Here is a 12,505-nt window from a genome sequence, read left to right on the forward strand (position 1 = left end):
TTCAAGAAAGCAAACTCATAAAAAACAAAACACCTACTACATCATTCCCCCTTACAAAGCATTGTTTTACCACGTGGTGTGGGTAATCAGCCAAAGCTTTTCTTTTCACACACTAGTTAGTCAGATTACTAGGAATATCTTCCTTAAAAGCCATAAGTTAAGTCATTCCAAGATCTAAACAAGTTCTGAGTGGCTTACTACTACGGAATAGAAAAAATACGTTCTTCCACTCCCCAACCTCAGACTACTATCATTCAGCTTAACAGCATTTTGGAAAGCAAAAAGTCTCACTATTTTTAAAGGTCTACCAAAAACAGAATTTTAGGTAAGCTTCCTGGAAATTTGCTCTACGTATAACTAAGAGAAATTCACATTAAACACATAAATCCATAAACTGAGTATTTTAGTAGTTCAAGTTTTGAAATAACTGAAGAATGCTCATATATAGCATAATGCTTGTTGAAAATTTGATTATGAAATGTTTTCAAAAAGAAAATCTGATATATTCCTCTAACAAAACTGGATCTGTGTAGCAAAATATAATATTGAAAATTAAACAACATCCAAGCAGAGCTAAACGATAAACTAGTCAGACCAAGAGATAATGAGTATTAAAAGGCTTATATCTCACACAAACCAACCAAACACAAGAGAACAAAAACGACCACCCTGAATTGAAAAGAACAGATTCTATAATTGGTTTCTCACTTATTCCTTAAAAATTGTATGTGCCAAAGCAGTTTTTGTATATCTGATTTTAGCTGCCAGTGAATATCAAACAGTTTGAATGAAACAGGTTCAGTTTTTCCTAAAGCTGTTAAAAGCGTAATACAAAATTACCATGATATAGCTCAACTGTTGTCAGAAATCTATCAAGATGGTCTAAAATAAGACTAGAAAAATATGAGGACAGACTTTGTTTTGTTCTCTACTGTATCTCCCAGGCTAGTGCTTGGTTTATAGAAAGTGCTCAATAAAAACAAATGAATGAAGGCATTCTGAAATGTGTCTGTTAGTATTTAAACACAAAAAGTAATCAAAGAACAAGAAGTTCTTGCAGATATAAACCAGAGTATTCATGAAAAAATCATAAATAACTCATTTAGTTATTATAAAAGATTTATTGTATTACAAGTATGGATGCTGAATTTTTTAAGGCTAATTAAAAGTTTTTAAGAAAAAAAGAGAAACAATAGGAGAAAGACATTGTATTGTACAGGCAGTATAAGCAAGACTAAGCAATGGCAATCAACTTATCCCTCTAAAAATTGATTCTCTGGTGCCAAATCTTGTCATGAGCACAGTTTTACACATACTACTCTGGGCTTAGAATTTAGTATTATGATGATGTATTCATTAGGCATCTCTTATGACTATGGCACTGTGTTGGATGCTTTGCGGATGCCAAGATAAAGCAGACATACAGACCCTGTCCTAAGAGTTTCAAATCTATTAAAGGAAATAACCGTCTGTCTACAAATAACTGATTCAAGCACGGTAAAAATAAGTGTTAAAAGAAAGGTATTAAGAGATTAAAAGGAGAAGTTAAGGGAATGAGAAAGGTTTCACAGAGGTAGCATTTTAGAGTGCAGGATTTGGACAGAGATGGGGAGAGGAAAAGTATTACGGCAGTGGGCCTGGGCAAAAATAGCGTAATCGGACGGGATGTTTGAACTTTTCTTTAATTAAGTGACTAGAGAAATGAGAGCAGAGTTACGGAAACTAACAAGGGATGCTAAAGTATCCAGGAATTAGGAACAGCAGGAGGCCCTCTCCACCCCAAGCCTGAAGGATCAAGGAAGGAAACAATGGCACCAAAGGCCAATCAGAGGAGAAGCTACTCAAAGGATATCCTAGTTGAAGGACACAGCCACTGCCAGAAATGCACCAAAGCAGAGAAGGAGCAAGAGGAATAAACTTCCCAAAGGTTCTTTCTTTTTGTCCTTCCATCTTCTTCCGCTGCCTCCCATTGGCTAAACCCAACCAAAAGCCAAAGGATAAAGGACACCAGGTGACATAGGCTGTAAAAGTTAGCCTTCTAGAACAGAAAGCAGAGAAGAGCAGAGAATGAATCTCATCTACTCCTAGACTGAGTAGCTAGTATAAGTACAAACCGGGCTGAAAAGCACAGAGAGGTCAAATGAGGAAGAAGCTTCTCTTGGAAAAGGAGAGAAGATGATATTTTTCAGATTCAAGTGCTGAATCTGAAAGGAAACAGGACTGGGGTTTGGGGAGTGAGGTGAACAGTGGATGGAGAGGAGAGCCAGCAGCACCCTGGTTCTCTCTAGATAGTAAAAGAGCAAGAATCACAGGGCTCTAGTCCTGGTTATTCTAGTCTCTGACCATGTGACCTTGGCCAAATCACTTGGCTTCTCTGAGATTGTTTCCACCACTATAAAAACAGGTAGAGGTTGAATTAAAACTTTAAGATTCCTTCCAGTTCTAGGATTCTGTGAAGCCAAATATCTCCAGGTGAGTAACCATGTTCACCAGGTGAGTAAACACCTCAGCATATTGGAAAAACCTACGATCCACTTATTCACCTTTGAAAAAATTAATTTTATTTAAATAAAGACAATAACAACTTACAAATTCCAACTGCAGCCAAGTCCTCCATGGAATGACAATGAATGTTAAAACCCAAGCAACCTCTATCATTTAGTGTAACCTTGAAACTGAATGAGAAAGACTAATGCAGCCAGATTTAAAAAACATGCTCTGGAATGCAGAGAATGCAAAGAAACAACCAAGTAAGCAGAATAACTTGATTGAAGTGGCATATTTCGGAAAAAACAAAATGAGCTGCTCAGTCAATACCGCAAAGCAGCAAAGTTCTTAAAGGTGTCTCCAGAAATAAAGGAACTCCAATTTGGGAAGAGCTACAAGTCTCTCTCTCTCTCTCTCTCTCTCTCACATAGACACACACACAGCAACCACTAACATTTATTCATGACACAAATATTTACTGAACATCCATTATGTGCCAGGTACTATCGTCCTCTTCAAAGGACATTTTTTTTTTTTTAAAGATTTTATTTTTTTCCTTTTTCTCCCCAAAGCCCCCCGGTACATAGTTGTATATTCTTCATTGTGGGTTCTTCTAGTTGTGGCATGTGGGACGCTGCCTCAGCGTGGTTTGATGAGCAGTGCCATGTCCGCGCCCAGGATTCGAACCAATGAAACACTGAGCCGCCTGCAGCGGAGCGCGCGAACTTAACCACTCGGCCACGGGGCCAGACCCTTCAAAGGACATCTTTTAAGGACAATACTGGTAATAGCAAATATAATCCAGCATTACCTAATCTTCTGGAATGAGCTCAAATTTCATCCCTTCCAAACAGTCCCCCTGACTTCTCTACCCTTTTTCCTAGTATACTAACTACTACAAAACCGATTTGTGCTGGTACTGCCTTTAGTATTCTCTCAACTACATAAGAAGTCAAGCAGATTCACAAAGGGCAGGGGGAGAGGTGGGCAGGAGGTTTACCTGGGCTTCTACTCACCATTTGCAACACTGTTTCTTAACACACTCTCCAACCCTGCCTCTCATGTGTGGTAGCATCCAGGGAGCTTGGCGACTTAGGAAACATTTCTAACTCAGAGGGATAAACCTAATTCCAGTACACCTGAGGAGTGTGCCAAGGGTTTGCACTCTTAGATATGAATAAGTCGCATATTTTGATCATTTAACAACCATTCATTGAGTACCTACTATGTACCACGCACTGACTAGGGACAAAGGCCCTGGGGATACAAAGAATGAGTAATGACTTCTGATCTCTAGGAGGTTAGAGTGTAATGCAAAAATCAGACGTGAACAAAAAATTTACAATAAATCTAGTGAAGGCTGTAACGTAGCAATATGAACATGCTGTAGTAAGTAGTACAAAGACAAGAGTAACTCTAATACTCTGCCTGAAGGAAGACAGCAAAGAAAAAGTCACACATGAATGGTGTATTAAAGGAAAAAAGAGGTTTATCACTTGATAAAATTCTAACAATTATAATTCTAAGCAAGAGGGAAAAGCTGTGAAAGGACAAAGAGCAATGAGAGGCTATGGAATGTTCTAAGCAATTAACAGTTCACAGTGCTAGAGTGGACAGCTTAGGTAGGGCACCTGTAGCTGAGAACCAACTCAAGAAAGAGAAATTGGGACCAGTTTATGAAAGGCCTTCAAGGATATGCTAGGCAGCTGGACTTTGGTAAGAGGGAAGCCAAAACAGATTTTTAAGCACAGGAGTGACTCAGTTGGATCTGATTTCGGATAAAGAATATGGGTACAGGGAATCCAGCAACAGGGAGGCTAGTTAGAAGGTTGTGCAAAAGTCTAGGTGAGAGATGATGCAGGCCTGAATTAAAGCATTATCACATGGAGAAAAAAAAAGCTAAATCCAAGAGATATTACTAAGACAAACTTAACAGGACCTAGTGACCAGTGATGGAAAAAGGCTCTAAACAACTGCCTGTGTGTGGTGGAACTTCAATTAATTAAAACATTTAGGGAGAGATACTTGGCTTAATTACATTTCAGCCTAATAACTATTTTTTCAAACATAATCTTTGTTTGAATCTTTATTGAAAAATCTTCCGAAATACAATTTTAAACTAAGTACATTAAAAAAATCATAAAAATGGTCCTTTCCTATGCAATTTTCATAAATATCAGTTATCATTCTACACCATGAAGTTTAGATAATGCTAGAACTCGACACATCTCAGAGGACATCCTAGAATTTGCTCTTTAGAATTAAAGCCTGATATCGTCTTTTCAAGCAATAGACTGCAAACCATGCACCTGCCCGATTTCCAATAAGCAGAGTATGATTATATCACAATGCTCTTTCCAGGCTAAACCAAACACACGGAACTACATTCCCTGCTGATCTTCCTATCAACTCGGGATGGCTGAGTGGTTCAATTATTACAGAATGCAGTCTTTACAGATTGAAAAAAAACCCAAACCACCATACCATCTAGAACTGTAGAAATCTCAAAATGGATGTGACCAATAGCCTTTGCAGCCTAGTACTTACTGAGGGGCGCTTTAATAATGTGATCTCTGTCAAAATCAAACGCAGGACACTTTAGAAACAAATTCAGCTTCTCCACTATGTTTCTTATTTCCCATTTAAGCTCTCAGACTAAAAATCTCATTTTTAGCTGTTTATATCTTCCCTAGCCTAGGAAAGGTAATATGGTATTTTTACTTAAGTTGTCTCTTGCTGGAGTGCACAAAAAGCGAAAGTTTAAAAAACGGTTTTTTTAAGTAGAAGTAAATGAGAGATGTTACACTATTCATGAAAGGGTTTTATCACCTACTCAGTTCAATACAGGCAGTGTTCTGAGAGATGATTCACAGATAGCGGGTGAGAATTTCCAATTTAAAGTTCACTACAAAAGCTCTTAAAACTGCAACTACTATTCCAAGATCCCTCCCAGCTTCTCCACTAAAAACTAGGAGAAGTAATTACTTGATTTGTTTTTAACTTCCTGAACACAGCTAAAACTAAACAGTTTAATCAACAAGCAAAACCAAATGTTACTTTAAATAAGCAAAGTTTTCTTGTTCAATACTCTCACTGTTTCATAACCAAAATACTTGTCAAGTACAGTACGAATGTCACAAAAAGCAGCATGATGATCCAAACATGCTTCTCCGTCTATTTATCACACTCAATTTTCCATAACTAAGTTGCGCTGAGACCTAAACCTTTCCTTTTAGTTTTTATGGGAACTTCATACAACTATTCCCAAGTTTTCAATATTTTTGCCCAAGCTACGCAAAAAGCATAAACCATCTCCCTCCCCACACACACACTCACAAATAATAGTATCCGTAATTACTACACATAAAAATAATGGGCCAGAAAAAAAGTGCCAAAAATAAAACAACAGAAAATGTTTGGCCTGCAACTGGAGATTCTATTAATGAGTAACTCGTCAAAACTAAGCTTTCACATTAAGAGAAAGCTTAACTTTTGTGTTTAAAATACTGTGAGATGGCTTTCGAAAGGAAAACTGACTTCCACAAACATGAATCGAAAAAGGGGAAGAGGTTCACTCCAAAGTCTGTTGGTGGCGAATGACCTCTCGGTGGAACAGGAGGCCCCTAGCCTGAGCCCGCAACCCAGCTCGGCCGAGGAAGCGAGGCAGCTCCCTAGAGAGAGGGCCCGGGCGCCCCGTCGTCCTACTCACCCCACAGGGCGGCGGGAAGCAGGCGGGGAGAGAGCGACAGGCGCGCCCACGGCCCGGCCGCGGCCGGCAGCAGGGACCCCGGGGGCTCAGAGGTGGGGGCCGGCCCCTCTCCCAGACCCTCGGGGTCTACTCACTCCGCAAGTGGCCAGCAAGAAAGCCATTCGCCAAGGCCCCCGCCCTCTGTGCCTCCAGGGGAGGGAGCGTGGGACCGCTTCCGAGCACCCCTTTTCACCCCCCTCGGTTGGACTCGCGGGCTGCGGCGCAGTCGGTCCAGCCAGGTTCAGCCCCCGGGCCGCCTCCTCACTCCTCTCCCAGCCCCGCCCCGCCCCGCTGGGGGGCCTCCCCGATTGGCTGGCCGTGCCAGCTCCTGGCAAAGAGACCCCTGGCGATTGGCCATGGGTCACCGGCTGTAGGGCGGGTGAGCGGCTGACGATTGGCGGTTGGGCCAATTTTGGGGCGACAGGCGGAAGGGAGCGGGCCACCCCCAGGAGGGGCCAGGAACAGCAGGCGCCAACGCGGAGCGCCCGGCTCCCTGGGTCCCCGCCCAGACCCGGCCCAGCAGCCGCCTTGCGGGGCCTAGGGGCTCACCTTGGGGGCTGGGGGCCGCGCCGGGACCTGTGCCTCGGGGCACGCAGCTGCCACCCCGCCGCCCCGGAGAGGGAGGTTGTAGCTCGACAGAGCTCAGCCCGGCTTCGGGGCATCGGCCCCAGGGATTCCAGTTGGGTGGCAACTGGGGAAGGAGCTGGTCACAGATGCAGACGTACTTCGCCTACACCCACTGGCTTCTAGCCTGCCATCTCCAGTATTTTGGCAGCTGTGGAGCCAGGTCTCATCTTGATAACTGCTGTTGCTTACTTCCGGAAAATTGTTTGTGTCGCGTGGTGGGGAAGTGGAGGAAGGGGGAGGGAGTAAGGGGAGGAGGAGATACTGTATCAATAAACAAACGCATGGGTAGGCCTGCTTTATTTTATTAATTCAGTGAAACATCGTGGGCCTGCTGTTGTGCCACAGATCCATAAAGAATGTAGGTGGCGTGTGAAGATACTTCAGGAATCCAAAAGGCATAACTTCGAATTAGATCAAAAGTTCAGGCTTAGAAGACTTCGACAGAAAATCATCCAAAATGCAGGAAATCACAGAGAAAACGGATAAACTTACCGATCTGGAGGACAATCTCCTTTTCTGCTCTTTCTGTTTTTCCTTATGGTTGTTCATATACTTTTAACTCTACTAAACTCTTAAGCATTGAATTAATTTTTGTAGCTCTACTGGAACCCCCTACGACACCTGGCAAAGTGCACACTGCACAAAAGGCTCAATAAATGCTTGCTGCACTCAGTATTAAAGATACCTTCAGTTTGTTTTATGTAAAAAATTCCAAAATATCCAATACCAAACGCACTCTCTTCATCGAGCACCCATTCCTCAAAAGGCTGATCCTCTTTCAGTGCTCCCTATATCTCAGTAAATGAAAACCACTACCATCCACTCTAACATGCAAACCATAAACCTAGCAATCCTGGACACCTCCCTCGTCCCAGGTTCAATTCTTTACCAACTTCTGTCATTTTTACCTCCTAAATACATTCTCAATTCTGTCCATCTCTCTCCATCACCACCACCCAATTACAGGTCTGGGCCTCTTGGAATAATCTCCTAAATAAAGGCTTCCTAAATCTACCCTCGCTCCTCCAATTCATTCTCAGCACTGTAGCCACAGTAGTATTTCCAAAACCAATTTCATTACCCCATCATCATCCTCCTCCCCCCTAATTAAAGAACTTCAACTGCTTTCCACTGTGCTTAGGATACAACTCAATCTTTAACAATGGCCTGCAAGGTTTAGCCCTACCTACATCCTAGCTCCATCTTACACCTTGCACACCCCTATTTTCTGCCCTCCACACAACGGCCTTTTCAAATTTCTTCAATTTGCCATAATCTTCCAACCCCAGGGCCTTGACACATGCTGTTATTTCTGTCTTTTCACTGTCTCCTTGACACCAATCCCCACCCCTCACTTAATTTACTTCTACTCATCATCATTTCCTCCCTGCCTATGTGAACTCTTCCTATTATGCGTTCTCATAGCCTATGCAACTCTCCTTTGTGAAACTTAGCATAGTTATAACTTTACATGTTTTGTTAATCTTTTTAATCTTTATTATTATAATTTACATATAATAAAATGCATACATTTTAGATGTACAGTTCAATATATTTTGATAAATGTATGCACACATGTGACCACAATTAAAATACAACATTTCTATCACCCCACAATTTCCCCATGCCCCTCAAGCAGTCAATCCCGCCAACCACTGCCCTGCCTTCTATCTATTTGCATTATTCTTTGATTAATGCCTATGTTCACCACTAGACTGTATGAGGCAAGGATCCTATCTGATTTTGTTCAGCATCATATCCTCAGTATTTAGCCAAATGCCTGGCACCTATTAGGTGTTCAACACAGGCATACCTTGGAGATATTGCAGGTTCAGTTCCATAGCACCGCCACAAAGCTAATATCGCAATAAAGTGAGTCACACAAATGTTTTGGTTTCCAAGTGCATATAAACGTTATGTTTACACTATACTGTAGTGTATTAAGTGTGCAACAGTATTACGTCTAAAACAAGTATATACCTTAATTAAAAAATACTTTATTGCTAAAAATTGCTAACCATCATGTGAGCCTTAAGCAAGCTGTAATCCTTTTGCCGGTGGAGGATATTGTAAAAAATGCAGTATCTGTGAAGCAGAATATTCTCGTAATGGATTTCCTATAGTAATAGATTCTGAAAACAGACGTCAATTCTATGATAAATATCAATTAAACCTTAAACAGTGATGGAGAAAAAATACATTAATTTTATCAGATGGACAAGGTCAATGTCTACCCTCTCTTTTAAATTTTTCTTTAATCTTTGCTTTTCTAACAGTTAATTTTGTGCCTGAGTAGCCCAAAGGACTTGATTCCATAGTAGCTGACCAAACAGTTCCCCAGGCCAGGGGGAAACAAAGGCCTACATCTCTAATTCTGTCTCTGCACTGTACTGTTTGACCCCATAATAGACATAATACTTATTTATATAATTCTTGCTTACCAGTTATTTCATGTGTTTATGTCTTATCTCCCCAACTAGACGGAAAGACCTATGGGGTCATCAAGGACTTTGTATTTAGGGACCGGCCCAGTAGCATAGCGGTTAAGTGCATGTGCTCCTCTTCAGTGGCCCAGGGTTCACGGGTTCAGATCCCGGGTGCGGACATGGCACCACTTGGCAAGCCATGCTGTGGTAGGCATTCCACATAGAAAGTAGAGGAAGATGGGCATGGATATTAGCTCAGGGCCAGTCTTCCTCAGCAACAAGAGGAGGATTGGCAGCAGATGTTAGCTCAAGGCTAATCTTCCTCAAAAAAAAAGGACTTTGTATTTAATAGTGCCTACCAAAGTGTCAGATGTTTTTAAAAGTGTCCTCCATGGGGCTGGCCCCATGGCAAAGTGGTTAAGTTCGCGTGCTCTGCTGCAGGCGGCCCAGTGTTTCGAATCCTGGGCGCAGACATGGCACAGCTCATCAAACCACGCTGAGGCAGCGTCCCATATGCCACAACTAGAAGGACCCACAACGAAGAATATACAACTATGTACCGGGGGGCTTTGGGGAGAAAAAAGGAAAAAATAAAATCTTTAAAAAAATAAAAGTGTCCTCCAAACCTCCCATCATGAACATCATCAGGGGTCAGTAGTTTCAAAATCTAATGCACTGTCATTTTTGACAGTATAGTATAAATGGTTAAGTTACAGTAAAAATTTAGTGGACCCAATTATCATTAGTTTTTTTATTGATAGGTTTAAGTGTTAAGATTAGAGGTAATGGCAATACAGAATGTGATTTATGACAGTCTCTCAACAATAATATTGAATTTTCCTCAATTGCATATATACAAAACTATGTTATAGTTACATATTTGAAGAGGTCAGAGCTACACTCCAAAGTCTACCTTTTCTCAGTTTCATGCTAGAGATAACTATTTGTTACAGGCATATAGTTCTCATTTTTCCAATCTTAGTATAAAGTTAGTGTGCAGAAAAGATGCAGCATTTGAAATGAAAAGTAATTACACAATACAAGGCAACTTTACCCACTTTATGCCAAGAAGTTGTAGGACTTCTAAGCCAATCTGGCAACTCAAGTGTTTTTAAAGAAATCTACAGGTTGTTTCAGAAGAAAGTTAAGTGACCAATGCCTTAAACTCATATGTGACAACTGATTTCCAACCCATGTATCAAAAAATCTTCACTACTTATCTCTGAACAACATAACTAGGCTACTAAGTGATTAACTTAAATTGGTACCTCTTTTGTTGTTATTGTAGAAGATAAAGAAGAATACAATATGGTAATTAAGAAGTATAAAAAACAATCTGAGAAAAATAAAAAAACACTAAGGTTCAGGGTGAAGGAGTCATTAAAATAGCAAGAAGTCTGTTAAGTAAAAATTAGGCCAACTTTACCTATAGGTATTAAGATGAAAAGAAAATTTTAACCATATAGAATTCATGTACTACTTTCAAAAATATTCTCAGTGATGTCAGCAACATGGCGGAGTGAGCAGTTTTCTTTGTCTCTCCCCCTTCAAACTACAACTAACTGGACATTCATCGGTCAACAAAAGATATCCACACAGCATCTCAGAACGCCTGAGAGACCCACACTGCTATACATCGGAAGGTGGATGGACTTCCCCCAAGGAGGAGGTGGAGATAGGTGAAAACTCTCCGACCTCTGGACAGCCTATACCTGCAAGCGACTTTCTATCGGTTGACACACTCATACCATTGCCACAGCACCAAAGGTGGGCATGTGCACGCATCGGTGGCGTGACAGTGGAAACAAGTGACTACAGCCTTACCTAAGCCCCCCGCAACTGCTCCTTAGCCCAGTGGGAAAATCCATGGTCACACAGCAGCCGCAGGGAAAACCTCTACTGAGCATTAGCAGAGAGGCCCCGCCCAGCATTCAGATCGCTGGGAGGCCCTGGGTCAAAAGGAGTCCGGCTGCCTCTAACACACAAAGTGCTTCTGTGGCCCCGAGGGGGCAAGGGAGACCCAGAGAGACCGTGTGAGTGGGCACTGGCAGGTTGGAGCCCAAGCGAGAGTGGTCTGCAGTCCAGGGGGAAAATCCATGGTCCCACAGCAGCCATAGGGGAAGCCAATGGGCAGCGTTAGTGGAGAGGCCCCGCCTGGCAATCACAAGGCTGGAAGGCCCTGGGGCAGAAGTAGCACAGCTGGGTGAGCTAACCACAGACTGCAGTAGATACCCATAGCCCTGCTGCGGCCCATAGTGGACAAGTGAGATCATGTGGGCCCTGATGGTGGCAGAGCTGCGAGTCTAGGTGAACCTGCTCCCGGACACTGTGAAAGCCCATAACACCGCTGCAGACCCTAAGGAGGGAGTGTGTCTAGGCAGTCTGTGACAGTAGACAACAGCAACCTGAGGTCCCCTTGCAATTGTACCCACAGCTGACAAGAGACCCCACAGGGCCACTGTGATCATGAGGAGAGGCCCAGGTACAGTCAGCAACAGCTGACAGGGATCCTGGTCAGTGCAGATTACACAGCTGCTGCCCCCTCCAGCAGAAGCAAGTGGAAGCAGTAACTAAACGCTATCTCTATGCGGAGGCACAAATCCACGCCATCAACCAGTATGAAAAAATATATTAAATCTCCAGAACAGAAGGAAAATGACAAGTACCCAGAAAACAATCCCAAAGACACTGAAATCTATAACCTAAATGACAATGAATTCAAAATAGCCATCATTAAAAAACTCAATGAGCTAAAAGAGAATACAGATAGACAACTCTACGAGTTCAGGAGCTATGTCACAAAAGAGCCTGATACTATAAAAAAGAACCAATCAGAAATGTTGGAGATGAAGAACACAATGGAGGAGATTAAGAAAAATCTGGACTCTCTGAACAGTAAGGTCGATAATATGCAAGAGAGAATTAGCAATTTGGAGGAGAGGAGTATAGAAATGCTGCAGGCAGAGCAGGAGAGAGAACTAACACTAAAAAGAAATGAAGAAACTCTCCAAGAAATATCCGACTCAACTAGGAAATGCAACATAAGGATTATAGGTATCCCAGAGGGAGAAGAGAAGGAGAAGGGGACAGAAAGCCTGTTCAAAGAAATAATGGCTGAGAACTTCCCAAACCTGGGGAGAGAGATGGAACTCCACGTGACAGAAGCTAATAGATCTCCAAACTTTATCAATGTAAAAAGACCAACCCCAAGGCATAT

The 12,505-nt window shown here is 42.1% G+C and overlaps 1 protein-coding gene across 16 annotated transcripts in view; it reads right to left on the minus strand.

The window, feature by feature from the left end:
• OSBPL9 (oxysterol binding protein like 9) overlaps window positions 1–12,505 on the minus strand; it is a 161,162-nt gene that overhangs the window by 49,139 nt on the left and 99,518 nt on the right. For 2 of the 16 annotated variants that reach the window (XM_070509946.1, XM_070509941.1), the window contains exon 1: window positions 6,785–7,069. The exons of 6 other annotated variants lie outside the window; for them this stretch is intronic. Coding sequence is in view for 4 of the 10 variants with exons in the window: in XM_070509934.1 (XP_070366035.1) it covers window positions 6,331–6,357 (27 nt within the window). In the remaining 6 variants the exon portion in view is untranslated. Of the gene's footprint in view, window positions 1–6,196; window positions 6,536–6,784; window positions 7,070–12,505 lie in introns of those variants that run through there. 8 more of the 16 variants (XM_070509934.1, XM_014833092.3, XM_070509935.1 and 5 more) reach the window with 8 other exon arrangements.

Source organism: Equus asinus, chromosome 5 (assembly GCF_041296235.1).
Source record: "Equus asinus isolate D_3611 breed Donkey chromosome 5, EquAss-T2T_v2, whole genome shotgun sequence".
NCBI lineage: Eukaryota > Metazoa > Chordata > Mammalia > Perissodactyla > Equidae > Equus > Equus asinus.